This window comes from Canis lupus, chromosome 5 (assembly GCF_011100685.1).
Source record: "Canis lupus familiaris isolate Mischka breed German Shepherd chromosome 5, alternate assembly UU_Cfam_GSD_1.0, whole genome shotgun sequence".
Classification (NCBI taxonomy): Eukaryota; Metazoa; Chordata; class Mammalia; order Carnivora; family Canidae; genus Canis; species Canis lupus.
The window spans coordinates 21198005-21220046 of NC_049226.1; the positions used below are offsets into that span (position 1 = coordinate 21198005).

A 22042-nucleotide genomic window follows, 5' to 3' on the forward strand; every position below is an offset into this window, starting at 1 on the left:
TAAAATGACAATACCCAGGGCACCTGGGTGACTCAGTTGGTTAAGCATCTGACTTTTGATTTCAGCTCAGGTCTTGATCTTGGGGTTGTTGACTTCAAACCCTGCACTGGGCTCCACACTGGGTGTGAAGCCTACTTAAAAAACAAAAAATAAGCAAAAGTGAATAAATAAAATGACAGCACCCCTTCATCCAGGCACTCCCAAATCTCTTTGCCTTATTTATTTTTATTTTTCTTCCTAGCATTCATCACTGTCTTGTATATTCTGTACTTACTTGTTCGTTTGCTTGTCAGTGTCTCCTTGCCCAGAATGTAAAGTCCATGAGAGCAGGGAATTCTGTATGTTTAGTTACAGGTTTATCTCCAGAACCAAAAATATTTCCTAGCACATAGTAGATGCTCAATAAATCCTACCTCAATGACTGAATATTCTTCTTTTTATAATTCAAAGGTCATAGCATGTTCCATATTATATTCCTTAACATTTAATTATAGTTTAATTTATTTTTAAATATTTATTTATTTTTTAAAGGTTCTCCATTTATTTATGTATTTGAGAGAGAGAGGACCAGCGAGAAAGTGTGCGTGCAGGGGCAGGGGCAGAGGGAGAAGTAGACACCCCGCTGATACAGGGCTCAATTCCAGGACCCCAAGATCATGACCTGAGTCAAAGGCAGCTGCTTAACCGGCTGAGCCACTCAGTGCCCCTAATTCTAGTTAATTTAGAAGTGTGAATTTTTGTCTCTTTCAGTGTATTTCCAAGACAGATATAAATAGATAATTTCTGGTATCCTTTTATATTTTCTTCTCCTTCACCAATGCATTTTTTCTTTAAATATTCACTAAATATATGGAGTGCCCACTGTATGTCATTATCTGCCACGTCCTTTTCTTTCAGCAAAAAAAAAAAAAAAAAAAAAAAACCCTCAGGAACACAGAGTTATGCATAAATACACAAATACACACAGAAGCAAGAAACAAGACTGAAAGAAAGAATAGTAAAAGACTAGTACAACCAAGAATCCAATATTAGTATGTGGGGACAAAGTGTACAGGGTGAGTGACAGACTGAGTAGGAAGAAAAAGGAAAAAAGAGACAGAATGATAAGAGACTAGAGTAGGATGTTGCCAAAGTAATCACCAGATGCCAGTGCTTAATATAAACTGTACTTAAGCAGATATGCAAATACATTCTACATGAATTTTTGAAATTCACATTTCAAAAATTATCTGCAGATTAGCCTGCGGGTAGAAATTAGATTAAGACTAGCGACATCTGGTGGATATTTTGGAAATAACTCTTGAATTTCTCTACCGTATAAACACTACACAAGCCCCCATGCCTCTGGACTGCCATTCATAATAGGTTAGGGCTCCACATTACTAACTACACTATCATGAAATAATCTTTCTGCAGGACCTAAGACTTCACAGCAAGAGGTAGCCAGATTTCTACCAAGAACCCTTCTATCTCTCAGCTGTTGACCCTCTGTCTTCAGAGATATATATATGTATATATATATATATATATAATCTGACACCAGGATTCTTCCTTTAAAAGTTAAGTTATTACCTAAAATGTTCATGTCCTTTGACCTAGGGATTCTACTTCTGGAACCCAACCCAAAGGGGAAAAAAAGTCTTAAATGAGGAAGTCAATTTATCACAGGGGAGGGAAACCTAAAAGTCTAACAAACAGAAAAATGGTCAAGAAAATTAGAACCGTTATAATGTTTACCAAACATTTGTAACCATATGAAAACAAACATTTTTAAAGATTTATTTATTATTTATTAGAGAAAAAAAAGAGAGCATAAGCAGGGAGAGGGAGAGAAGCAGACTCCCTGCTGAGCATATAGCCCCGATGCAGAGCTCAATATCATAACCCTGAGATCATGATCTGAGTCAAAATCAAGAGTTGGATACTTCATAACTGAGCCACCCAGGGACCCTTTGACTCTTGCTTTTCTTAATGTTTGTAAATATTAAATTTAACTGTTCAAATGTTTGTTTTAGGGGTGCCTAGGTGGCTTAGTTGGATTAAGCATCCATCTCTTGATTTTGGCTCAGGTCATGATCTCAGGATCATGAGATCGAGCCCCATGTGGGGCTCCATGGTCAGCAGAGTCTCCCTGTCCCTTTCCCTCTCTGTCTGCCCCTCCCCCATTTGTGCAAGGGATCTCTCTCCGTGGGGGGAAGACTAGAAGAAAATACTACATTCTAAAATAATAACAGTGATTGCTTCTGGAAGGGAGCATTATGGTTTTTTAAAATAATGGTTTACAGTATTTCCCAAATGCTCTATAATTAACATGCATTATTTCTATAACAATTATTATTTAAATCTTTTAAACAGCATATATTCTGATTAATTGCTATAATTTTTCAACATCTCCCTGATTTTAATAATGAATCAAAGCAGCTAGCATTTCCACTAAAAGGGGAAGCAAGAAAAGAAAGCAAATATATGACAGTTTTGTTCCAGGATCTGAGTCCTGTTGGAGAAATCCCCAGTTGTGGAAATGTCCTAAAATTCCATTAATGTCATCACACTTCTTTTAACGGTATACCAGAAACTTACAGAGGGCTCTGCTGGCAGCAAGGTGTTACAGAGTCTCCTAACCACTTGAGTCCCCATCTTCAGAGTCCCTAGAAAAGCCGGATCACAGCCACCTTAAAATAGGAAGAGGGAGAATGTACAAGAATTCAGGACAGGAAAAAAGTTCCCAAGCTAAACCAACCTAGTAGGGTCAGGACCCTGCCTCAAATCTACCAACTTATGTCATCTAGAAGTTTCAGAAATGGGACCCCAGTTGGTGGGGAAATCCAGCCAAAGATAATGTAATCACAACAGAACTGTCCTAATGATATTTTAAAAACTAGCCACTTACGCTGAATAGTAATGAAGTAAAGAGCAATGCTTCCCTATCAGTCACCAAGGATGCATTTTTCCCTTCTCCCTAAGATCATCAGTTAATGACCACAGTTAAGAATTCTTTTGTTGTTGTTGCTTTTGTTTTTGTTGTTGTTTCACAGTTAAGAATTCTGAAGACAATCAAGACAAATACTGGGAGCTCTGCTTCTGGCATGCACTTCTATTCATTCTCAGGGATTCCATTTTAACCTAGAAAGTCTGCGTTTATATATTAAGGCAGAAATTTTGACATAGCACTTTCAAGTTTACAAGTGTTATCACCTACATCATCTTATTTGACCGTCATAGTAAATAACTGTTGGAAATCAAGTTCTTGCTATGACGCTCCAGCTAGTAGTGAACCCGCGAGGAAGTTGCACTGCCAATTTGTGGCGGAGGAAGTTTTCTAGTCACTTCTTTCGAATCCACCCTGTGCCAGAGAACAGGCCGGGAAAATGATGATAATGCTGATAATGGCAGCGACATTGGACTACATGCCATGTACTGTTCCAAGTGTTTTAAATACTCACAAACCTTCTATGAGGTCGATACTATTACCACCAACTATTTCGTGCCATGATTCCATTTTCGGTACTATGTCGGTCTTAAAGAATCATCGCTCTCAGGGATACATCGAGGGCATCGGTATTTGGGGAGGATGGCATACAGGCTGAAGGGGTACACGCCCTTAAATTCGTCTCCAAGCTCCGAGAAAGTCTGATTCAGGAACTGCACCCTAAGAACCTGAAAGACTCAGAGCCGGCTCAGAACCTGAAACTTCCGCCTCCTTCTTTCTAGCCGCCCCCCCCCCCCCTTTTAACCCCTCCGAGGGTACCTACTTCTGATCTGGACGCTCGACCAGGAGTAATTCTATTTCCCAGGCATGCCCCCCCCCTCACCCACTTTTCAGCACCTACTTCTTAAATCATCCGTGCGTCTGGTTCAGCATCTCGGTCCCCAGCCCTTCTGAGCACGGCCTCCTCCGGCTACAGCATCGCGGCTGCGTCCCCGCTGCCATGGTGACGCGGAGGCCGGCTCGGCCTGGCCCCGCCCACCTCCAGCCGACGCGAGCCAGACCCTGCCCACCGGGGCCCCGCCCCTTCTCGGCCGGCCCCGCCCCCTAGCGGCCCGGAGCGCAGGCTCTGCCGCCTTGGCCCCGCCCCCTGCGGACCGAGCCCGCTCCGCCCCCTGAATGCCCGGACAGGCCCCGGGAGCTCAGCCTTATGCAAAGATGGGAACCCGCCTCTTGGACGCCCTAACCACATCCGTGCTCCGCCCAGCCAAGGCCTGGGGGGTCCCGCGCGAAGCGTCTGAATTTCCCCGCTGCCCTTAGGCTGAGCGAGTCCTGCTTTACTTAGGTAAAGCCCGCAGCCCCCCACCCGGGAAAACGCCACCAGGGATATTCCTTTTGTGATTTATTGATCCTAGCGGCTCTGCACCTGCAAGCCAAGGGGAGTTTCCAGGTCACGCAGTTCTGTCAAATGACTTGAAGTCCTTGTCACCGATGGTCAGAGATCGCTTCCTCCATGCCTCAGTCCCTGCCCTCGTTTGTCTGTTTAGGTTCTGGGACCTTTGACCCCACCACCGAAGGAATTGCCCAAGCCAGCTCTGGGGGGCTGTGTACAAGAACTGAGAATGCTTTTCCAGAGCTCCTCTTCTTCTTAAACTGTGGAGTGTAAGGTGTGTAAAAGAGACACCGTTAAATTAAGCCCAACAAAATCAGCTCAAGTGCTGGGGTAACCTGGCCTGTCAGCACTTTTCTTGAAAGCAGGAGCAAAGGTAGAGGTCAAAACACTTCCTTCAGGCTCATCCTAGCCCCCTCATTTTGTGGAGCTCCATCCACACCTAGCTAACCCAAATACAACTCCAAGCTAACGGTGGCAAATAAAAGATAGGCCTAGGGGAGGGGGCAAGACTGGTGGCATTCATGGGACTCTGGAGTTCTTTAAAACGTGGCAGGCATCTCTGGGCTGCCAACCAATTCCCCAAGGCAGATTCTCCCCCAAGGGAGTAGTGGTAAAATGATGGAAACAGGTGCGTCCTCCCCAGAGCTCACACCAGGGTCCCATTCTTGCTGTCATAGCGGGGTGTGGCCTGTGGGAAGCGGAGGATTGCGTACTCCGTTGCATTTTCTGACTGGAGGTGTTTCACCTGCCGAGCAGAGCGAGGCTGGGTATAGCTGCACACTTGAATGTCTGCATAATGTAAGCTGCTCTCCTTGGACCTGAGGCCTGGACTCTTCTCCTGAGATCCGGGCTTCTCTAACACCTGCTCATACGTATGTCCTCTTGTGTTATGGACCTGCAAGAAATGGACAGCATGAAGGGAGATTCTTGGCTTGCTTTTGCCCCTCACCTACAAAGCAAGGTCAGTGATTCTGATGTCCCCTCGCCTTGCTCCTCTGTGGGACAGAACCAGCAATTTCTGGTTCCAGATAATGGAGATGTGTCACAGGGTGAAAATGCTGAGTCCTCAGATCCCATGTCAGAACAGCCCCCTGGAAGGGACAGAGGCCGGTCATCACCTTTGCACTGTGCTTGTGCCTGTGCTGCTGCTGCTGCTGCTGCTGCTGCTGCTGCTGCTTCAGTGTCTGTCTTGCTTGGCTTCCTGAGAGAAAGAAATCCAACTTAAATTCAGTCTCTCTTCTCTGTCTCTGCTGAGATTGCCTTCTTGGAATCTCTGTTTGAGTATTATGGTGGGCTTCTAACTAATCTCCCTGCCCCTGTTCTCACCTCTTTGGTGACATTCTCACATCCAAACTCCTTTCATTCTCTGCCCACAATATCTTCCATCCTCATTTTTCACTGGCCCCTAACACAGTACAATGTTGACAGCCCATTATATGGCAGGCTGTGTGCCATGTTCTGGGGATAAAAGGATGAGCAGGCTATTTTCTCTGCCTTGGAGAGCTTACAGTCTACTAGGGGAGATAAATAAGTATACAGACTATTAAAGTACAATGTGCTAAGTGTTCAGCCACACCACACAATCGGTCACTTTCAAGGAAGGGTTAACTTCCTTTTCTTTCTTTCTTTCCCCTTCTTCCTTCCTTCCTTCCTTCCTTCCTTCCTTCCTTCCTTCCTTCCTTCCTTCCTTCTTTCCTTCCTTCTATGTGAGACAATTCCACTGCCTAAAATACCCTTCCTTCTCTGTTTTCCTCTTCCAGCTTGAGAACTTGCTATTATTCCTTCAACATTGGTGTTTTCTCCCATTCTCCCGCACTCTTACTCTCCTATGAATGTGAATCTATGATAGCACTAGTAGATTGCATTGCAGTTACTTGCTTATGTGTAAACAATTCTCTCAAATTTGATTTTGAGCTCTTTGTGTCCTTCTTATGCCTCTCTGCCTCCTTGGGACCCAGCAGAGCGCCTCGCATACACTATCAGTGCTCAATTAATTTTTGCTGGGTGAATGAAAGAATGAGCATCCAACCTTGCCACTCTGAGATGATGGAAAGGATAAGACCCAGAGACTCAAAGCTGGTCTTGAATCCTGGAAGATTTTCTCAGGTGTAGTATCTCCCTTTATCTCTTCTAAGGCTTCTCCTCTTTTTCATCCCTTTGCCTTTTCCAAAGACACAGGTTCTAGCAACTTCTCTAATTGGACCACTTCAAGCCCCCACCCCCAACATCCAGTTACCTGTTTTCTTTTTCCTCTGGGCAATTGATGGGCAGTTCCTGTAAAAAGAAACACAGATCACCTACGTGTAAGGGACCTGGCCTCCATCTTCCCACCTTCATCATTTGTTCTGTGTCCTCCTGAACGTTTTGGGATGACCTTCCCTCACTTCCTTCTAACAAAGCTTCACCCTAAGCCAGCCTAGGCATTTATCAATGGTACCGTATCTCTCCCACAAGGATGGTTCTGGAAGGTGAAGTGGTACAACTGACATAACTAAACCCAAAATACAGCCTCAGGCAACTAGGCACAACATGCCAGGGATATAGCTGGGTTGAGGGCTATTCTGGGATTGTCTAGCAGGCTAATCCCAGCAGAGGGTAAGGGAAACCTGCCAAATAATGGAATATTCCTGGATTCAGAGACCCTCTTGCTGCTGCTTCAGTGCTTCTTTTTTCAGGGTCTCTGCTAACATGGGATTCTCATCTGGGAGTCACAGGAGCTGCCACAACCAGGGCTTACTGGTTAGGACTCCTCAAAGCCCTTTTCTAACATGTGATCTCCCTTCCTGCTTCTCTGTCCTTGTTTTTAATTAACAGAGAAAGTGAGAGATATTTAACCTTTAACATCCACAGCACAGGGAGCTCTGAATTTGGTGAGTGACTCAGCTGCCTTGCCCTTGTTGCAGGACAGACCTCATTTCTGAGCTGTAGGACAGACTCATTTCTGAGCCCCTGGGGTCCCTGGTGGAGCCACTGTGTCTACGTGACTGTCAACTGTTTGATGGCCAGAGAAAAACACTTGTCTGAGGAAATAGGCTGAATAGTTTGGGGCTTACTCCGGATGCTTTTTCTTGCTAGTACATTTCCAACTCTCGCCAGAGCCAGCCCTATCTGTCTGAATTCTGTCCCCCTAAGGAAATTTCCTTCTTTTGCTAGCTAAAAAGAAAGAGGGAGGGAGGGAAACGTCTAGATCATGTCCTTTTTCCTCCTGTGGAAAAAATTAGGATTTTCCCGCATATATTTGTTTGTGTTTTGGTTTGACTTTTGGTTTTAATGCAGCTTGTTAAGTTGAGAGCAAATAGAATCACCATCTGAACTTTACACGTGGTTCAGGAGGAAAAGCTTTGAAACCACTTCTAGGTGTTTCTACTTCTGCCACTTTAGCTCTTCCCTTTCTTTTCTTTTTTTTTTTAATTTAAAGATTTTATTTATTCATGAGAGACACAGAGAGAGAGAGAGAGAGGCAGAGACACAGGCAGGGAGAGAAGCAGGCTCCATGCAGGAAGCTTGATGTGGGACTCGATCCCGGGTCTCCAGGATCACACCCTGGGCTGAAGGCGGCGCTAAACCACTGAGCCACCAGGGCTGCCCTAGCTCTTCCTTTTCTTAAAAAAAAATTTTTTTTTTTACCTCTGTCTATTCATAGCCTTATCCTAGCCTCTAATTCCTTGCCCTTGTCGAGACTGTTCTACTTACTTCTACTTAAATGGATAAAGAGAATATAAATTCTAAAGTAACAGATTTGGGCGACCAATTTTAGTGAATGGAGCCTTTCCCAAGCTGGATACTATACAGTGCCTGGACACAACCTAAATGGAATATTCAGTTAGACTAATAGCTGATGGGATTTTATTTTTAGCTCAGAATTCAGGAAGCTAAATAGGCACTCTCTTATATTGGCAGTATGAATAAAAACTGGCTCAATTTTCCTGCATGGCAATTGATAAGAAGTATGAGGAGGCTTAAACATAAAGTGTGTACCCTCTGCTATAGCAGTTCCATATCCTAAGAAATAATCAGGTGCAAATATGGATGCTCATTGTAGCATTGTTTACAAGGGAATGGATATATAGGATATTTCTGACTGGAAATATTCCCAATGTTGGACATATTTTTTTGCAATTTGCAAAAAAATAGTAAATATCCTATATGTCTAACATTGGGAATTGACTAAATAAATGGCATCTTCAATAAATGGACCATTATACATCTGTTTAAGAAACATGTTGGAAGAACATCTAATAGCACGGAAAAGCTTATTAAGTTAACAAAAAGATAATAAGGCATGTTTTGGGATAAAAGCTATGCATGTAAACATTTCAAAAGGATTACATGGAAGTGACCTTTCCGAGTCATTGGCTGTGCAGGTTGGGACAGTCTGAGCCAGGGATTCTGTGCTGAGATGCTTCAAAGCCTTGTTTAAAATGTTTGGATCCCTCATAGAGGCCTATAATACCCAAGTTTACCAGGAGATTTGGGTAGGAATGGGATTGATGGACTTCACCGTTTATAAAATCAGGATTGCTGATAAAAGAAGTAAAACTATGAGAGCTTTGAGTCCTGGCACCTGCTCATGGTCATCATTATCCAGTTTTGCTTGGAGTACAAATCAGATAGAACTTCAGTCTGGCTGTAAATCTCAGCAAGCTCTGTTAGATGGGAACATGAAGCATTGCTGTACACTTGTAGATGTGTTGTTTCCTTTGTGGCATGAATAAATGTAACTGTGAAGTGCGCCAAAAAAAAAAAAAAAAAAAGGATTACATGGAAATATACTAAAATGTTCCTGCCATTTATGGTTGCTATAAATATATTTAGAATATTTATGGTTGCTTCCTATTTTCTGCTCTTTGGTATTTTCCAAAATTTCTTCAGTGAATGTGTGTTACTTTTATAATCAGAAAATAATAATAATAATGATATTTTAAAATAAAAATCTTTTTAATCATCATACTGTCTTAAAGTCTCTAAGTTTATTGAGATAGTAAGAATCAGAGGAGAACAATATTTATCCAGTCCTATTAATACTTAAAATTTTTTAAAAATTTATTTATTTGGGGAAGAGAGAGAGTGAGTAGGAGGGAGAGGGAGAGAGAATCTGAAGCAGACTACCTGCAGAGTGCAGAGACTGATGCGCGATTCAGTTCCATGAGCCTGAAATCCTAACTCGAGCAAAAACCAAGAGTCAGACACTTAACTGACTGAGTTACTCAGGTGCCCCTGGTCCTAATAATATTTTAAGAGGAAAAAAATATGTTTTGGTTGGAATATCCAGGGTAGTGTTTCTAACAAGGCCCTAGAGTCAAAGTGATGGTATCAGACTAGCCGTGTGATATTCAGCAAGTTTTTAGCTTCATCAGGCTTTCATTTTTTATTAACAAAATGAGGATAATAATAGAAGCTAAATCCCATGGACTTTTGGAAGAATTACATTAAAAAAAATGTAAAATACAGGTACCTGACATATAAGGAACATCAGTAAAAGCTGACTGCTATGATTAGCACCATCAGAGAAAGAATTAACCAAAAATGAAGACTGTGAAAACTTGGCACAAAGGAAGCAAAGGAAGCTGTGACACACTTTCTGTAGAAATGCTTAGATGCCTGGGCACTTAGGTGGTTCAGGTGGTCGGTTGAGCATTGGACTCTTGATTTTGGCTCAGGCCATGATCTTAGGGTCATATAGTCATGCCTGCGTCGGGCTCTCTGCCCAGTATGGAGTCTGCTTCCCCTCTGCTCCTACCCCGAATACAATATCCCTCTCTCTCTCAAATAAATGAATCTTTGGGGAAAAAAATTTTTAGAAGACCCTAAATGTCCTATGTCTATGGGACATCTCAGAGTTTAAAAAGTGCACCCCTCCACCCCCACCAATCTGATTAGCTTCTGAGAAACTCATTATCATTTCTAATTTACAGATAGGCCAAGTGAAGCCCTAGAACTTTGGTTTCTATTTTTTTTTAAAGATTTTATTTATTTATTCATGAGAGACAGAGAGAGTACGAGGCAGAGACATAGGCAGAGGGAGAAGAAGGCTCCATACAAAGAGCCTGATGTGGGACACGATCCCAAGACCCCAGGATCACACCCTGAGCCAAGGGCAGAGGCTCAACCACTGAGCCACCCAAGCATCCGTAGAACTTTGGTTTCTTATGCAAGAAGGCAGGGGCCAAATTACCTATTATTACCACATCCTCTGCATCTGTCATTATATCTGGTACATATAGGCATTCAATAAAAATGTTTGTTTGAACAAGTAGTAAGAACAGGACTGGAACCCAATGTACTGATTCCAAATTACATGTAGCTTTTCAAAGGACCTTATCTATTTCTCTAAATATGATGATGATTTTTTTCACAACCAAGACATCCTCAAGACTGACCTAGACATGGAAGATATAGCCAAGAAAACAGTAAACAAGATAAAACTAGGTCTGGGGATTTAGAGTGATTATATCTCTGGGAAAAAGCAGTAAAGACACTACAAATAATTTATTGTGAGGCTTTCACATATCCTCTGCTCTTCAAACCTATAATCTAAACAACATAGGTCGTGTTAGCTATATTGTCTACCTGAGGACAAAGAGAAGTTACAGGACTTGCCTAAGGTCACACACAGCAAGGAAGTGTGAAAGCTCTAATCAAACATTCCATGGATATTCTCCTCTCTACTTCATCTCTTTTAAATAACATGTCTCCAAAGCTGCTTTGCTTGATGTGGGAGACAGTATTATGCACGGGTAGAAAGTATGGGGTCTGAAGTCAGACAGGCCTGGGTTGGAATGTTGGTTTATTTGCTCACTAGCCATGTGACCTGGGAGAAGTTAACTTCTCTGAGCCTCAGCTTCTCAGCTGTAAAAACAGGAGGAGTAAGGCCACCTCCCTCATACTATTGTTGGAAAGAGTAAAGGAGATTGCTTGAAAAGTGCCTAGAGCCTGGTAGCTCTCGAACATTATAATTATGATGATCATCCAGGGAAGAATTGAAGGGAGCAAAAGGAAAGGAGAAGAAGAGGAAGACAAGGAGAAACCAGGCCAATTCACCATTCCAGTCCTGCTCTGGCCACGCGGCAGTCAGCATGTTTGGCTATGTTTTCTGAGGCTTTCTGAAAGGAGTCAACACAGAAAGAGGTAATGCTCTGGTGTTGGCACCTGGAGGTGTGCCTGGCAGAGGGAGGTGGCAATGGGAGGTTGGTAGAGAACTATCTGTAGGCTTTCTCTTATTCTCTGGGCCTCCACGTCCACCAACAGAGCCATTACCCTCCCCCACTCTGCCCCTACTCACCAGCATCCCCGGCAGCAGAGCTGGTTTCCCATGGTGCTCTGTCTCGGAGGGAGCCCAGCTGTTTTTCTACATAGAGGGTTGTGGATTTCCTGGTTCCTGGTTTAGCTTTCAACAGCAGTTCCCAGGGAGTCTCTGTCAGTGTCAGATTTCAACCTAGCCGGTTGGACTTTGGAAGCCACCTGCTGGAGTGATTCCCAGGTGACTGTTTCCAGCCAAGGGGTAGAGGAACACACATGGGCTCCAGGTGAGAGCTATCTCACCTTTGGGATTTGGAGCTGCTTTGATGAAGCCATGAATGTTGAGCTTCAAGCTTCAGTGAAAAGAAACCTGAGATAGGAAGGGGCTCTGGGTTTCCTTAGGAAATGTTTCTCTACCACCTTAAACGGTCATTGAAATATAGCCTCTATAATGGAGTGAAGACTCTTACCATATGTTTCCCCAGCACTACTCAGGTTTAATGGAGTTTCACTTTCAAAGTAACCAGTATCAGGTTCTTATTGTCCCTGTCCAGAATCTGGGTTTGAATACTGGAGTCTCCTGGAAACTTAAATTTAGAGAAATTGATTCCTTTTATATGCTCCCTTGCTTTTGGAATTAATGTGGGCAGGTCACTTTTTCTACTTGGGTGAAAAGAGAGGACTAGACTCATTACCTAATCCCCTCTGTGGTCAAAAATCATATGGTTCTAGGATTGGCATGGCGTCAGCACTTCCTGATCTCTTACTTCCTCATCCCAGTACAGAACTACAGAAGCTCCACTTCCAACTCAACTCAGCTTCTCCTTCCAATGCCAATGTTATATTCATTCTACTCTTACCAGCAAGTAGGATGCAGTTGAGCAAATTCCTCTGTAGACAATATGGGCTCTGGGAAAATTTGTGAGCTTGTCTTCAATGCTCCCAACCCATCTTGCTCAGATGTCCGGTTATCTGTGTGCCCCTGCTGGGTGTTCAGGACCCATAGCTCAGCCCTGGGCTCCATAGGGAGTGGCCTGCACACTCCCTTCCTCCCCATATTTTTTTCCTTAAGAGAAATGGGAATAATGGGAGTGATAGTTTTATAGGATTTTGGTGAACATTAAATGAGATAAAGTAAATAAAGCTTTCGTCCACAGCCTGGCACATGGGAAGCTTTCATTAATTTCTAGCTATTGCTATTACTGCTTGTTCTCAGCTAATTGTCAGATGGCAAAGCATCTTACTTTATTATTTTGTGCCGGATCATTGCACTAGCGTCTTACTTCATGGCTGTGCTTCTCCCCGGTAATTCCTTCTGTATTCTAGTATTAACTGTATTCCTTTCACCCCGATACCCAAACTTCTTAGCCTGGCACTCAAAGCCCTCCAAAATCTTGTCTCTTTTCAGCCACTTTCTCTAATTTAAAGGGAGTTTTAAAATAAGATTTTATTTATCGAGAGAACAAGAGTGAGAGAAAGAGAACAAGAGTGGGGGGATGGAGGAGTGGAGGGAGAAGGAAGAGCAGACTCCTCACTGAGCAGGGAGCCCAACACAGGGCTCAATCCCAGGCCCCTGAGATGGTGACTTGAGCCAAAGGCAGCCGCTTAACTCACTCAGCCACCCAGCCTCAGGAAATGTAAAGGAAAATTTTAAAGGAAAACACCAAAGAGATTTTATGACCAGAAACTCCATAGGAAACCACAGTGTACTGTGGTATGATATACCTTAAGCAGCATTTATGGAATTCTAGAATGATAAATAAGGGTATCAATGATTCACGGAAGTCTGTTCCAGTGGGCCCATGACTGGAATAATAATTTTAGGTCTACATGTTGAATTTCAAGTTACATTGTCAAAAGCCAGTGTGTTCAAGAGAAAGTTGTCTAGGTAACAAGTGGTTTGGAAAGTCCTAGGGGCGCCTGGCTGGCTCAGTCTGAGGAGCGTGCAACTCTTGATCTTGGGGTTGTGAATCTGAGCCCCATGTTTGGTGTAGGTATTGCATAAACAAACAAACAAACAAATAAACAAACAAACTTTAAAAAAATGTCCTATAAGATATGGTTAAAAGAATTTGGTATATTACTTGGGAAAGAGAAGCTTTTAGAGGACAGGATGATTATTTTAAAATATCTGTAAAGGACTCCTAAGTGAAAGAAGGATTGCATTTATTTTCTGGACATGACCATACCAATGAGCAGAAGTTACTGAAATGAAGATTTGGGGTCAACAAAAGGAAGAATTTATGAGAAATACATCCAAAAAGTTCTGATGAAGAACTGCCAAAAAGAACTTACAAAGTTCTAAGTTCTCTTTCACTTAAAAAAGTCCCAAGAGGAAGTTGACTAATAGTTGTAAAAGAATTTCAGTGGTATGGGGATTTGGACTAAACCAGAGGTTTTGAGTTTTTTTCTAGCTAAGGAACCCCCTCTTTGAAATAAAACTAACATAATAATAATAATAATAATAATAATAATAATAATAACAATTCCAAAATAGATCAATGGAAATCATTCTGGCTGAAGTCTGAATAAAGATCTCTTCTATTTCTTTTTCTTCTCAACTAGATGTAAGGTTCCTGAAAGTAGACAATAAAAGAGCATTTAAAAAAAATTATGTTTATAATGTACATCCACCACAGTGCCTTACTTGGGGGTTGAGAAACACTTGTCGAGTGAATGGATGAACAAATGAATGTGTCAATAGTTATTTCTCTGAGGTACGCTTTCGTTTTTGTTAAATGGTAATCCTTTAACCAAGAATTGAATTATTTGAATGAGGGCTCTTATCTTGAGAATCCACAGATCCCTAAGAAGGGGTTATAGGAATGGATCTCAAGAGCTGTGTGAACCTGTTCAAATCGTTAAGGCAAGCTTGAGTGTATTTTTCTGGGAAGAGGATCATACGGCTTTTGCTAGATTTTTCAGCCGGGTCTGTAACCTTAAAAAGTTCAGAATCAACCACTTAAATGGAAGAATTTCAGGTGTCCACCACAACCTGGTAAAATATATATTTGGGGGCAAGGAGGTCTTATGGACCCTTCTCAAATCAACACATGCACAAACTACAGAGAGTAACTGAGGAGCCAGATGCCCACACTTTTCTGAACACACCATGTCCCTAGTATTAAGAGTCTGCTTCCAAAGGAAGATTCCCTGGCCGCCATCACCATATAAATAGCTCTAGTGCCCCTGCATTTAGTCTTGGACTAAGTGATTCCTCTCTTTGGGATGTTCCAAGATTAGAAACAGATGCTTTCTCTCATAGACCCTGTGCACAGGTTGGAGACACTTGGTGGTTTGGTGACAATGGCAGAGGCGTCTGTGTCTGTGCCCTGTGTATGCCTCCACCGCTCAGAATCAGGGACCATTTTCAGTGGATAGATCTTACTCTGGGAAAACAGGGCTTTAGGCAACTCTCTCCAGCTAACACTGTTTTCCCAACCCCTACCCGAAACAGGCCAGACAGGCTGGAGACCCTTGTTTTTGTGTCTCTAATCACCAGCTCAGACAGTGCCCTCTGGGCTGTTTGGATGGCATATCCCTTTCCCCTCCCAGGATCACTCTCTCTTTTGTTGCATTGTGAGAAAATTACAGCTAGGAATTTGATCTGGAGCCAGTGTCAGCTTCCGGGTATGATCTCAGCATCCAAGTGTGAGCTCAGGGTGCTGTGACGTGGGGCACATCTAACGGAGGAGCTTTTGTCTCGCTGGCTATGGCCTCTTCCCTCCCTGCCCATCCCATCGTCCAGGCCACAGAACAGGGAGCAGCACAAACAAGGCCCTGAGATTTGGGTTTATTCAGCTCCACCCAGAACTAAACCAAAGGCTATGACATGTCTCAAGGGACCAAACCATACATTGTGGGCCATGCACTCTCCCCCTCCCCCCAAGGATGCGGCTACCTCTGGGGCGGTGGGCAGCTGCTCATACCACCGCGGGGGGTAGAAAGGGGTTCGCTGGGTGCTGGCTCAGTGACACTCAGGGCTCAACCCTGGTTGCCTCCTCCTCTTCGTCTGGATCGGGAGGTGCAGGGAGCAGGGAGATATAGACCTCATTGACCTCCGTGTCCAAATGTCGGCCACCCCGAGGTGCCTCCAGGTTAAGGATGCCATCGTGGGAGAGAGCCGCCCGGACCCGCCAGGGGTCCACATCGGCGGGCAAGACGTAGGTGCGGCAGAACTCCCGGGACACGAAGCCGTGGCGGTCCAGGCGCTGGGGGTGCCGGGCAGACACCTCCAGCAGGTTGTCCACAGTCCTTACGGTCACCTCGTCGGGCGTAAAGTGGCTCACGTCCAGAAACGCCTGGAACTTGCCGTCGCTGAGCCGAAGCTCAGACGCCCCTGCCCTGCTACCCTCGGCGGCGCGGGCGGCCCGGGGCCGGACATAGTAGCCATGGTAGAGGGTGGGGGTCAGGATCTCTTCGGGCAGGAGGCCTGAGGGGCAGGATGAGGCAGGATGAGCCGGGGACGAGGGGTGAGGGCCAGGGAGGGCGGGGGGGGGGGGCAGGAGGGGGCCAGGGGCCGAGATGGGGGTGCAGAGGGCAGGCCGGGCGGGGACCGCGGGACAGAGGGGAGCACGGGCCCAGCCAGGGGGTCAGGGCCGGGCATCTGCCCCGAGGTCAGCGGGAAGGGGACCGAGCCCTGCTTGGCGGGGGCGGGGGCGGGGGGGGTCCGGGTGGGAGACGGCTCGCCCCAGGAGTTCAGTTAAGCCCGGAGTGGGGTGGAGGCCAGCACTGTCGGGAGGTCAGCCCGGAATCTCAGGAGGTGGGGGCGGGAGGCCGGGGGTGGCGTCTGTGCCATACCTTCTCCGAAGCGCTGCTCGCCCAGGCGGCTGGGGTTGGCGAATTCGTACTCGGTGGTGGCCGGGTGGGCGTGGGGCACCGAGCGGCCCGACATGGCTGCGAGGCGTCGGCGGCTCTGCTCCGAGCTGCAGCCCCAACAGAGCAGCGACCCCTCCAGCTGCGGGGCCGGCCAGGGCTCGGTCCGAGGTGGGGGCGGGGTCTACACCACCCAAAATAGTGCGGAGCCCGGGGTGGGGGAGGGGCGGGGGCCGGGCCCCTGAGCGCCAGCGACAAGTGTGTGACCCGCGCTGCCTGGACCCCCGCGCCCCCCCCCCCCCCCCGCACGCCCTGCAGCTGTCGCAGGCGGCCCGAGGGGACAGCGGGGGGTCCTGGCTGGGCAGCGAGCTGGAGCTGCGAGCTGCGAGCTGCCGCGGGAGGCCGGTCCCGAGGCCCTGCAGCGGCCTAGCTGCGACCCTCACCCTCACCGTTGGCACATTTTCCACATTTCCTCCCTCTGTCCTCCTAAGTCCCGGGCACCCTACACCCGACTGCACAAAGCTGTCCCGGTTTTAACGTTCTGCCGCCGTGTAAGGTGAAAGATGCAAGAAACTTTCCCACCCTTTTTTGGAGTGGGGTGAAGGGTCTTCTGCCCAGACGAATGTCAGGGTCCTCTCCTGAACCAGGGTCAAGCCCGGGCGCCACACAGATATCTGCCTGGCGCTGACTTGCTGGTGATGGCTGCTCTCCTCCAGGGACCCATAAAGAGTTAATGTCCCTGGGGCCCAGCCTAGGAAGATTCCAGTTCCTGCCCAGGCCCAAGATAGTCACTGGCCCAATTCCCCTGGCACGCTAGGCTGGAGAGGAGGAGGAGGGGCACAACAGCCGCCTGCTTGGGATTCCTGACTCCCTCCCAACTCCAGAGAAGGGGGTGTGGGGGGGCACTACTGGGTGTGGACGGAAAGCTAGTGCAACAGGACCAGGACAAGTCACTGGCCAGCTCAGACGTGTTTGTATTTCTCTTTTCTTAGCTCAGTGAGTACTGGGTATGTGTCACACTGCCAAATCCCTGATCACAAGTCTCCATGAACGGGTGGTGAGCTGGGATAATAAAACTCCTGACATCACCATTCCAGAAGCTTCACAAGACTGCGTATATAAGGGGCTGGCTGTAGCTGCGGCTGAAGGAGCTGACCAGCCAGCTGACCCCCTCCACTCAACCTAGCCACCATGGACATCGCCATCCACCACCCCTGGATCCGCCGCCCCTTCTTTCCCTTCCACTCCCCCAGCCGCCTCTTTGACCAGTTCTTCGGAGAGCACCTGTTGGAGTCCGATCTCTTCCCAACTTCTACTTCCCTGAGCCCCTTCTACCTTCGGCCACCCTCATTCCTGCGGGCACCCAGCTGGATTGACACCGGGCTCTCAGAGGTAAGTTTCTGCCAGGAGAGGAGAGTTCTTCCTAGAACCTCCTGGAAACATATCCACCTGCTCTCCTTTTTCTCTCTGCCTGAATATGGCTATGTCTAAGCATCTTAGGCACTTGTACGTCCACCAGGGTTTAAGAAACACTAGGCTACTGGTTCTTTCCACCAGTTTACCTGTTTGTATTTGATGCTCCACTGTGTCCTACTTACTGCCTTTTCTCCACGGGCTGTGAAGATCGCCCTCTATCTCCTAACTTCTAAGTAGGATGCCCCTTTCTGGTTTGGTTCAGAAAGATCTACAGGGAAAGAGCTGCCTTCAGACTCCTTTGCTCGCCTCTTCTGATATCTCATACTCCTGACAAATGTTAGCATCTCAAGTTTCAGAGTCAGGAAACAGTCCTGCCTCATTCTGAGCTTTTCACTTCCACTGAATGGAGCTGAAGACAGCAAACACTGTTTACTTTCTTTCTATTCCTTCCTCTAAGATTTTCCAGGTTTCTCAGCACTGTGACAGGGCACTGACCTGTGTCCAAACCTGATAAGAACAGGGCATAAGTCCAGTCTTGGGACCCCCGCTTGTCCTAAGAGGGTGGGAGAAAGGGGGTGAACAGATAAGCTTGACAGAGCTGTCACAGAGAACGCTTTGGTTTAAAAATAAATATTCAAATGTGAGTAAACAGGAGCTGAGTGAGCAAGGGCTTTGGAAGGACAATCAAGACCAGCAGAACATTCCAGATTGAGTGGGTGGGAAAATTGGCAGGGGCCTGAGTAAAAAGAAAGGGCCTTTGTCTCACAGACAAATGACAAGGCCAGGCATTGGGGTCAGAGAGGCAGCAGGAGCCGTGTCCAGATCCATCCTTGCGATTGCTCCCCTGGGTAGCCTGTCTTTCTTCCTGTCCCTGTACATGAAATTTGGGTCTGATGACCGTGAGGCATGCCTTGGGTACCACTCCAGTGGCTCCCCTGAACCAGAGAGCCATGTTTATTCAAAAAGGGATTTTGACCCAAAAACAGAAGGATGAACTACCTGGAGAGAAAGCGAGTCTGCAGAACGAAGAGACTGCACTGATGCAATCCACATTCCTACCATCTTTTCTCCTACCCTCTCCTCTCTTGCTATTTCTAGATGCGTCTGGAGAAGGACAGATTCTCTGTCAACCTGGATGTGAAGCACTTCTCCCCAGAGGAGCTCAAGGTCAAGGTGTTGGGAGATGTGATTGAGGTGCATGGCAAACATGAAGAGCGCCAGGTGTGTAGTGTGTTTTCTCTTCTGCTCATTCATCCACTGTGTGCTACATGCCAGACTCTACCGTCAGCCTCTGAGCCTGGCAACTGTCCAGTCTTAAGCCATGAGGGTCTGGGACCGGGACAACCTATTTTTGTTTGGGCCAGAGAAGAGGTCTTATTGTTTGTTTTGATATGATTGCCTTAGGTGGGATATATGGGATGTTTATTTCCCATTTAAGCCAGTGGTATTTGGCCACCTTAGAATCATTAGGGGAATGGAAAAGAAAAATCTCAGCGCTTAGACATATCCCAGACCAATTAAATCAAATTGTTTTAGAAGTGGGCCCCAGGCATCAGCATTTCTAAAAGCTCCCTAGGTTATTCTAATAAACATTCAAAGTTAAGGACCACTGATTTAGGAATAGTGCTTGTCAGACACCAGGTTACTTTACATAATTAAATGAATTGCGCGTATCCTGAAGACCTTTGACTTTGAGCCTTTCTTTTGGATGTTCCAGAATGCTCTCATCTTTAGCTCATCTAAAATGCTGAACTACTTGGGTTTGTCTAAGTTTCAGAGCTGCATTCAGCAGCTAGAACCCTGAAGCCCATGTGGAAATCAGTTCATTGATAGCCTGTCTGCATAAATCCTTGAGATTGAGCTGTATAAAGGTTGGGGTCAGGTAGTTTTTAGCAGAATTCTAGAGAATGAAATAGCTTCTCATTAATTTCTGGGAGGGTTTTTAAAAGAGTCTGCTTCTTACCGATTATTGAGAACCCATATACTTGTGCATCAAACAGTATAGTTTGAGGTCCTTGGTCTGTTTCAGCTTTGTTTATGTGATTTAAGTTTGGGTCATAGTCTCCCTGGATGAAGTTTTATTGTTGTCGTTGTTTTAGCAGTGGTCCTGTTGGTCTGGGACATTCTGGGACATTCCTGAAGAGTCAGGATAATTTCTGGACTTCTTTAGGGACTCAGATCTTCAGTGCTGAATGATATTTCAGTAGGCCCAACACTGATATAAACCTTTGGGAAATACTCCTAGAGATATCTATGCTTCAGTTTGAAGAGCTGTGCAGTTTTCACTGTTTCAGATTTCTCAGACTCTCATTGGTGGGAGTGACCACTTAGGCAACTTTTTTTTTAGCCCCAAACAGAACAGTCATTTGGTTTTTTCTTGTTGCAGTGGTGTATGGTCACATGTCAGAGGAAGGAGAATGTCTGAGTTCTCAGCAAGTGGTGCCATTTCCTATTCTTATCTCTCTCTTTCTTCTTTCTCTTGGATTAGGATGAACATGGTTTCATCTCCCGGGAGTTCCACAGGAAATACAGGATCCCAGCCGATGTGGATCCTCTTGCCATTACTTCATCCCTGTCATCTGATGGGGTCCTCACTGTGAATGGACCAAGGAAGCAGGCCTCAGGCCCTGAGCGCACCATTCCCATCACCCGTGAAGAAAAGCCTGCAGTCACTGCAGCCCCCAAGAAATAGATGCCCTTTCTCTAACTGCATTTTTTAAAACAAGAAAATTTCCCCACCAGTGAATGAAAATCTTGTGATTAGTGCTGAAGCTTATTAATGCTAAGGGCAGGCCCAAATTATTAAGCTAATAAAATACTATTCAGCAACAGATAACTGTCTTGTGTTTGAATATTCTGTATTTTTAAAAAATAAATGTAAAAATACAGCAGATCCATTTAATCACATTATGATTTAGGGGACTCTGGGGATATTAAGTCAGAATGGCTGTCTCTACTACTTACTAATAGTATAAATTTAGCAAGTCAACCTTTCTAGTCCTTAGGTATTACATTTGTAACACGTGGAGCTGATTTGTACACTTGTAAAGAGTAAATCCAGGAGGAAATGTAGGTAAAAGCCCTTGTCAGAGTTCAAGGAATATCAGTTCCTCTCTCTCCTCCTCTGATTTTGGCACTCATTTTCAACAACAAATCTGAAAGAACTCTGGATAAATATGCATAAAAGACCTTAGTGAGTCTCTGCAGTTAATCCTGTTGCCAGGCAGGAGGTGGTATGCCAAAAGTGATATTTTCCTACTGATAAGCAATGCCTTCAGCTAATTCGCAAGAGAAATGAATAGGATTTGAGTTACTATCACCAAACAAGCCTTTCATTTGTAATCTCCAAATTATTTATCAAATATCTTGGATCTAAGACTGGGAAGGGGTGCCTGGCTGGCTTAGTTGGTAGAGCATGCAATTCTTAATCTTGGGCCCCTGAGTTTGACCCCCACATTGTATATACAGCTTAATAAAAAAGTAAATTAAAATATTTTTAAAAAGGGATCCCTGGGTAGCTCCGCGGTTTGGCGCCTGCCTTCAGCCTAGAGTGTGATCCTGGAGACCTGGGATCCAGTCCCACGTCGGGCTCCCTGCATGGAGCCTGCTTCTGCCTATGTCTCTGCCTCTCTCTGTGTGTCTCTCATGAATAAATAAATACAATCTTTAAAAAATATATATTTAAAAAAAGAAAAAACAACGAAGACGGGAAGCATCCAATAACCCTCCTCCTAAAAAAATTAAGTTTCAGAATTATTAATAATTGATCAATAAGTAATTCTATTATTCAGCTTAAACAAAGATGTATTACTCTACAAAAACACCCCCATCCCACTTGTGGGTTCAGACAAAACTTCTGACTCAACTAGTGAAAAATAGCTCTGGTATAGGTTATCTGGCATATTTGTTCACAAATACTACTATTTTTCTGTAGTAGCTTCTACCTAATTTCTGATTTCAAGGACTGACCACAAAGTAAAGTGAGATTCTTGCCTTCACAAAGCCTACAGATTGGGGATTGGCTACGCTTTTAAAATCTTCTACATGAGGGACACTTGGGCGGCTCATTTGGTTAAGCATGTGATTCTTGACCGCAGCTCAGGTCTTAATCTCAGGGTTGTGAGTTGGAACTCCATGTTGGGCTCCACGGTGGGCATGGAGCCTACTTAAAAAAATAAAAATCAAATATTCTGCCTGAAATAGTTGCCAAAATTTTTCGTGCTGTAGGAGTGTGGAGCTAGGACAATATAAAT

The 22042-nt window shown here is 45.3% G+C and overlaps 4 protein-coding genes and 1 pseudogene across 5 annotated transcripts in view; 2 read left to right on the top strand and 3 right to left on the bottom strand.

Annotated features, from left to right (window-relative positions):
• The window catches only part of DIXDC1 (DIX domain containing 1), a 71470-nt gene extending 67503 nt beyond the window's left edge, over positions 1 to 3967 (bottom strand). For both annotated transcript variants that reach the window (XM_038536175.1, XM_038536171.1), the window contains exons 1-2: positions 3831 to 3967; positions 2581 to 2672 (exon numbers count right to left, since the gene is read on the bottom strand). In XM_038536175.1, the coding sequence (XP_038392103.1) occupies positions 2581 to 2637 (57 nt within the window). In that variant the 5' untranslated portion in view covers positions 2638 to 2672; positions 3831 to 3967. The remainder of the gene's footprint in view (positions 1 to 2580; positions 2673 to 3830) is intronic.
• A 348-nt stretch (positions 3968 to 4315) lies between these two features.
• Positions 4316 to 13038, bottom strand: C5H11orf52 (chromosome 5 C11orf52 homolog). The gene is made up of 4 exons (XM_038536181.1): positions 11602 to 13038; positions 6556 to 6593; positions 5438 to 5520; positions 4316 to 5214 (listed from the first exon to the last, which is right to left on the bottom strand). The coding sequence occupies exons 1-4, from the start codon at positions 11631 to 11633 to the stop codon at positions 4966 to 4968; spliced, it is 402 nt and encodes a 133-aa protein (XP_038392109.1). The 5' UTR covers positions 11634 to 13038; the 3' UTR covers positions 4316 to 4965.
• LOC119871816 lies at positions 8719 to 9226 on the top strand (annotated as a pseudogene).
• Positions 13039 to 15335: 2297 nt separating the features above from the next.
• HSPB2 (heat shock protein family B (small) member 2) lies at positions 15336 to 16560 on the bottom strand. Its single transcript, XM_038536179.1, has 2 exons — positions 16359 to 16560; positions 15336 to 15990 (listed from the first exon to the last, which is right to left on the bottom strand). The coding sequence occupies exons 1-2, from the start codon at positions 16450 to 16452 to the stop codon at positions 15536 to 15538; spliced, it is 549 nt and encodes a 182-aa protein (XP_038392107.1). The 5' UTR covers positions 16453 to 16560; the 3' UTR covers positions 15336 to 15535.
• A 751-nt stretch (positions 16561 to 17311) lies between these two features.
• On the top strand, positions 17312 to 20622 carry CRYAB (crystallin alpha B). Its single transcript, XM_038536180.1, has 3 exons — positions 17312 to 17765; positions 18888 to 19010; positions 20278 to 20622. Exons 1-3 carry the CDS (start codon positions 17565 to 17567, stop codon positions 20479 to 20481), a joined length of 528 nt encoding a protein of 175 aa, XP_038392108.1. The 5' UTR covers positions 17312 to 17564; the 3' UTR covers positions 20482 to 20622.
• Positions 20623 to 22042: the final 1420 nt, after the last annotated feature.

What these genes read in the sequence shown, in the direction of transcription:
- CRYAB (XM_038536180.1), top strand. Translation starts at nt 17,565, where the DNA reads ATGGACATCGCCATCCACCACCCCTGGATCCGCCGCCCCTTCTTTCCC. An exon ending in TTGACACCGGGCTCTCAGAG is followed by an intron (nt 17,766 to 18,887) that starts GTAAGTTTCTGC and finishes TGCTATTTCTAG; the next exon opens with ATGCGTCTGGAGAAGGACAG. An exon ending in GCAAACATGAAGAGCGCCAG is followed by an intron (nt 19,011 to 20,277) that starts GTGTGTAGTGTG and finishes CTCTTGGATTAG; the next exon opens with GATGAACATGGTTTCATCTC.
- HSPB2 (XM_038536179.1), bottom strand. Translation starts at nt 16,452, where the DNA reads ATGTCGGGCCGCTCGGTGCCCCACGCCCACCCGGCCACCACCGAGTAC. An exon ending in CGAGCAGCGCTTCGGAGAAG is followed by an intron (nt 15,991 to 16,358) that starts GTATGGCACAGA and finishes CCTGCCCCTCAG; the next exon opens with GCCTCCTGCCCGAAGAGATC.
- C5H11orf52 (XM_038536181.1), bottom strand. Translation starts at nt 11,633, where the DNA reads ATGGGAAACCAGCTCTGCTGCCGGGGATGCTG. An exon ending in CCAGAGGAAAAAGAAAACAG is followed by an intron (nt 5,521 to 6,555) that starts GTAACTGGATGT and finishes TCTTTCTCTCAG; the next exon opens with GAAGCCAAGCAAGACAGACA. An exon ending in GGCACAAGCACAGTGCAAAG is followed by an intron (nt 5,215 to 5,437) that starts GTGATGACCGGC and finishes CATTTCTTGCAG; the next exon opens with GTCCATAACACAAGAGGACA.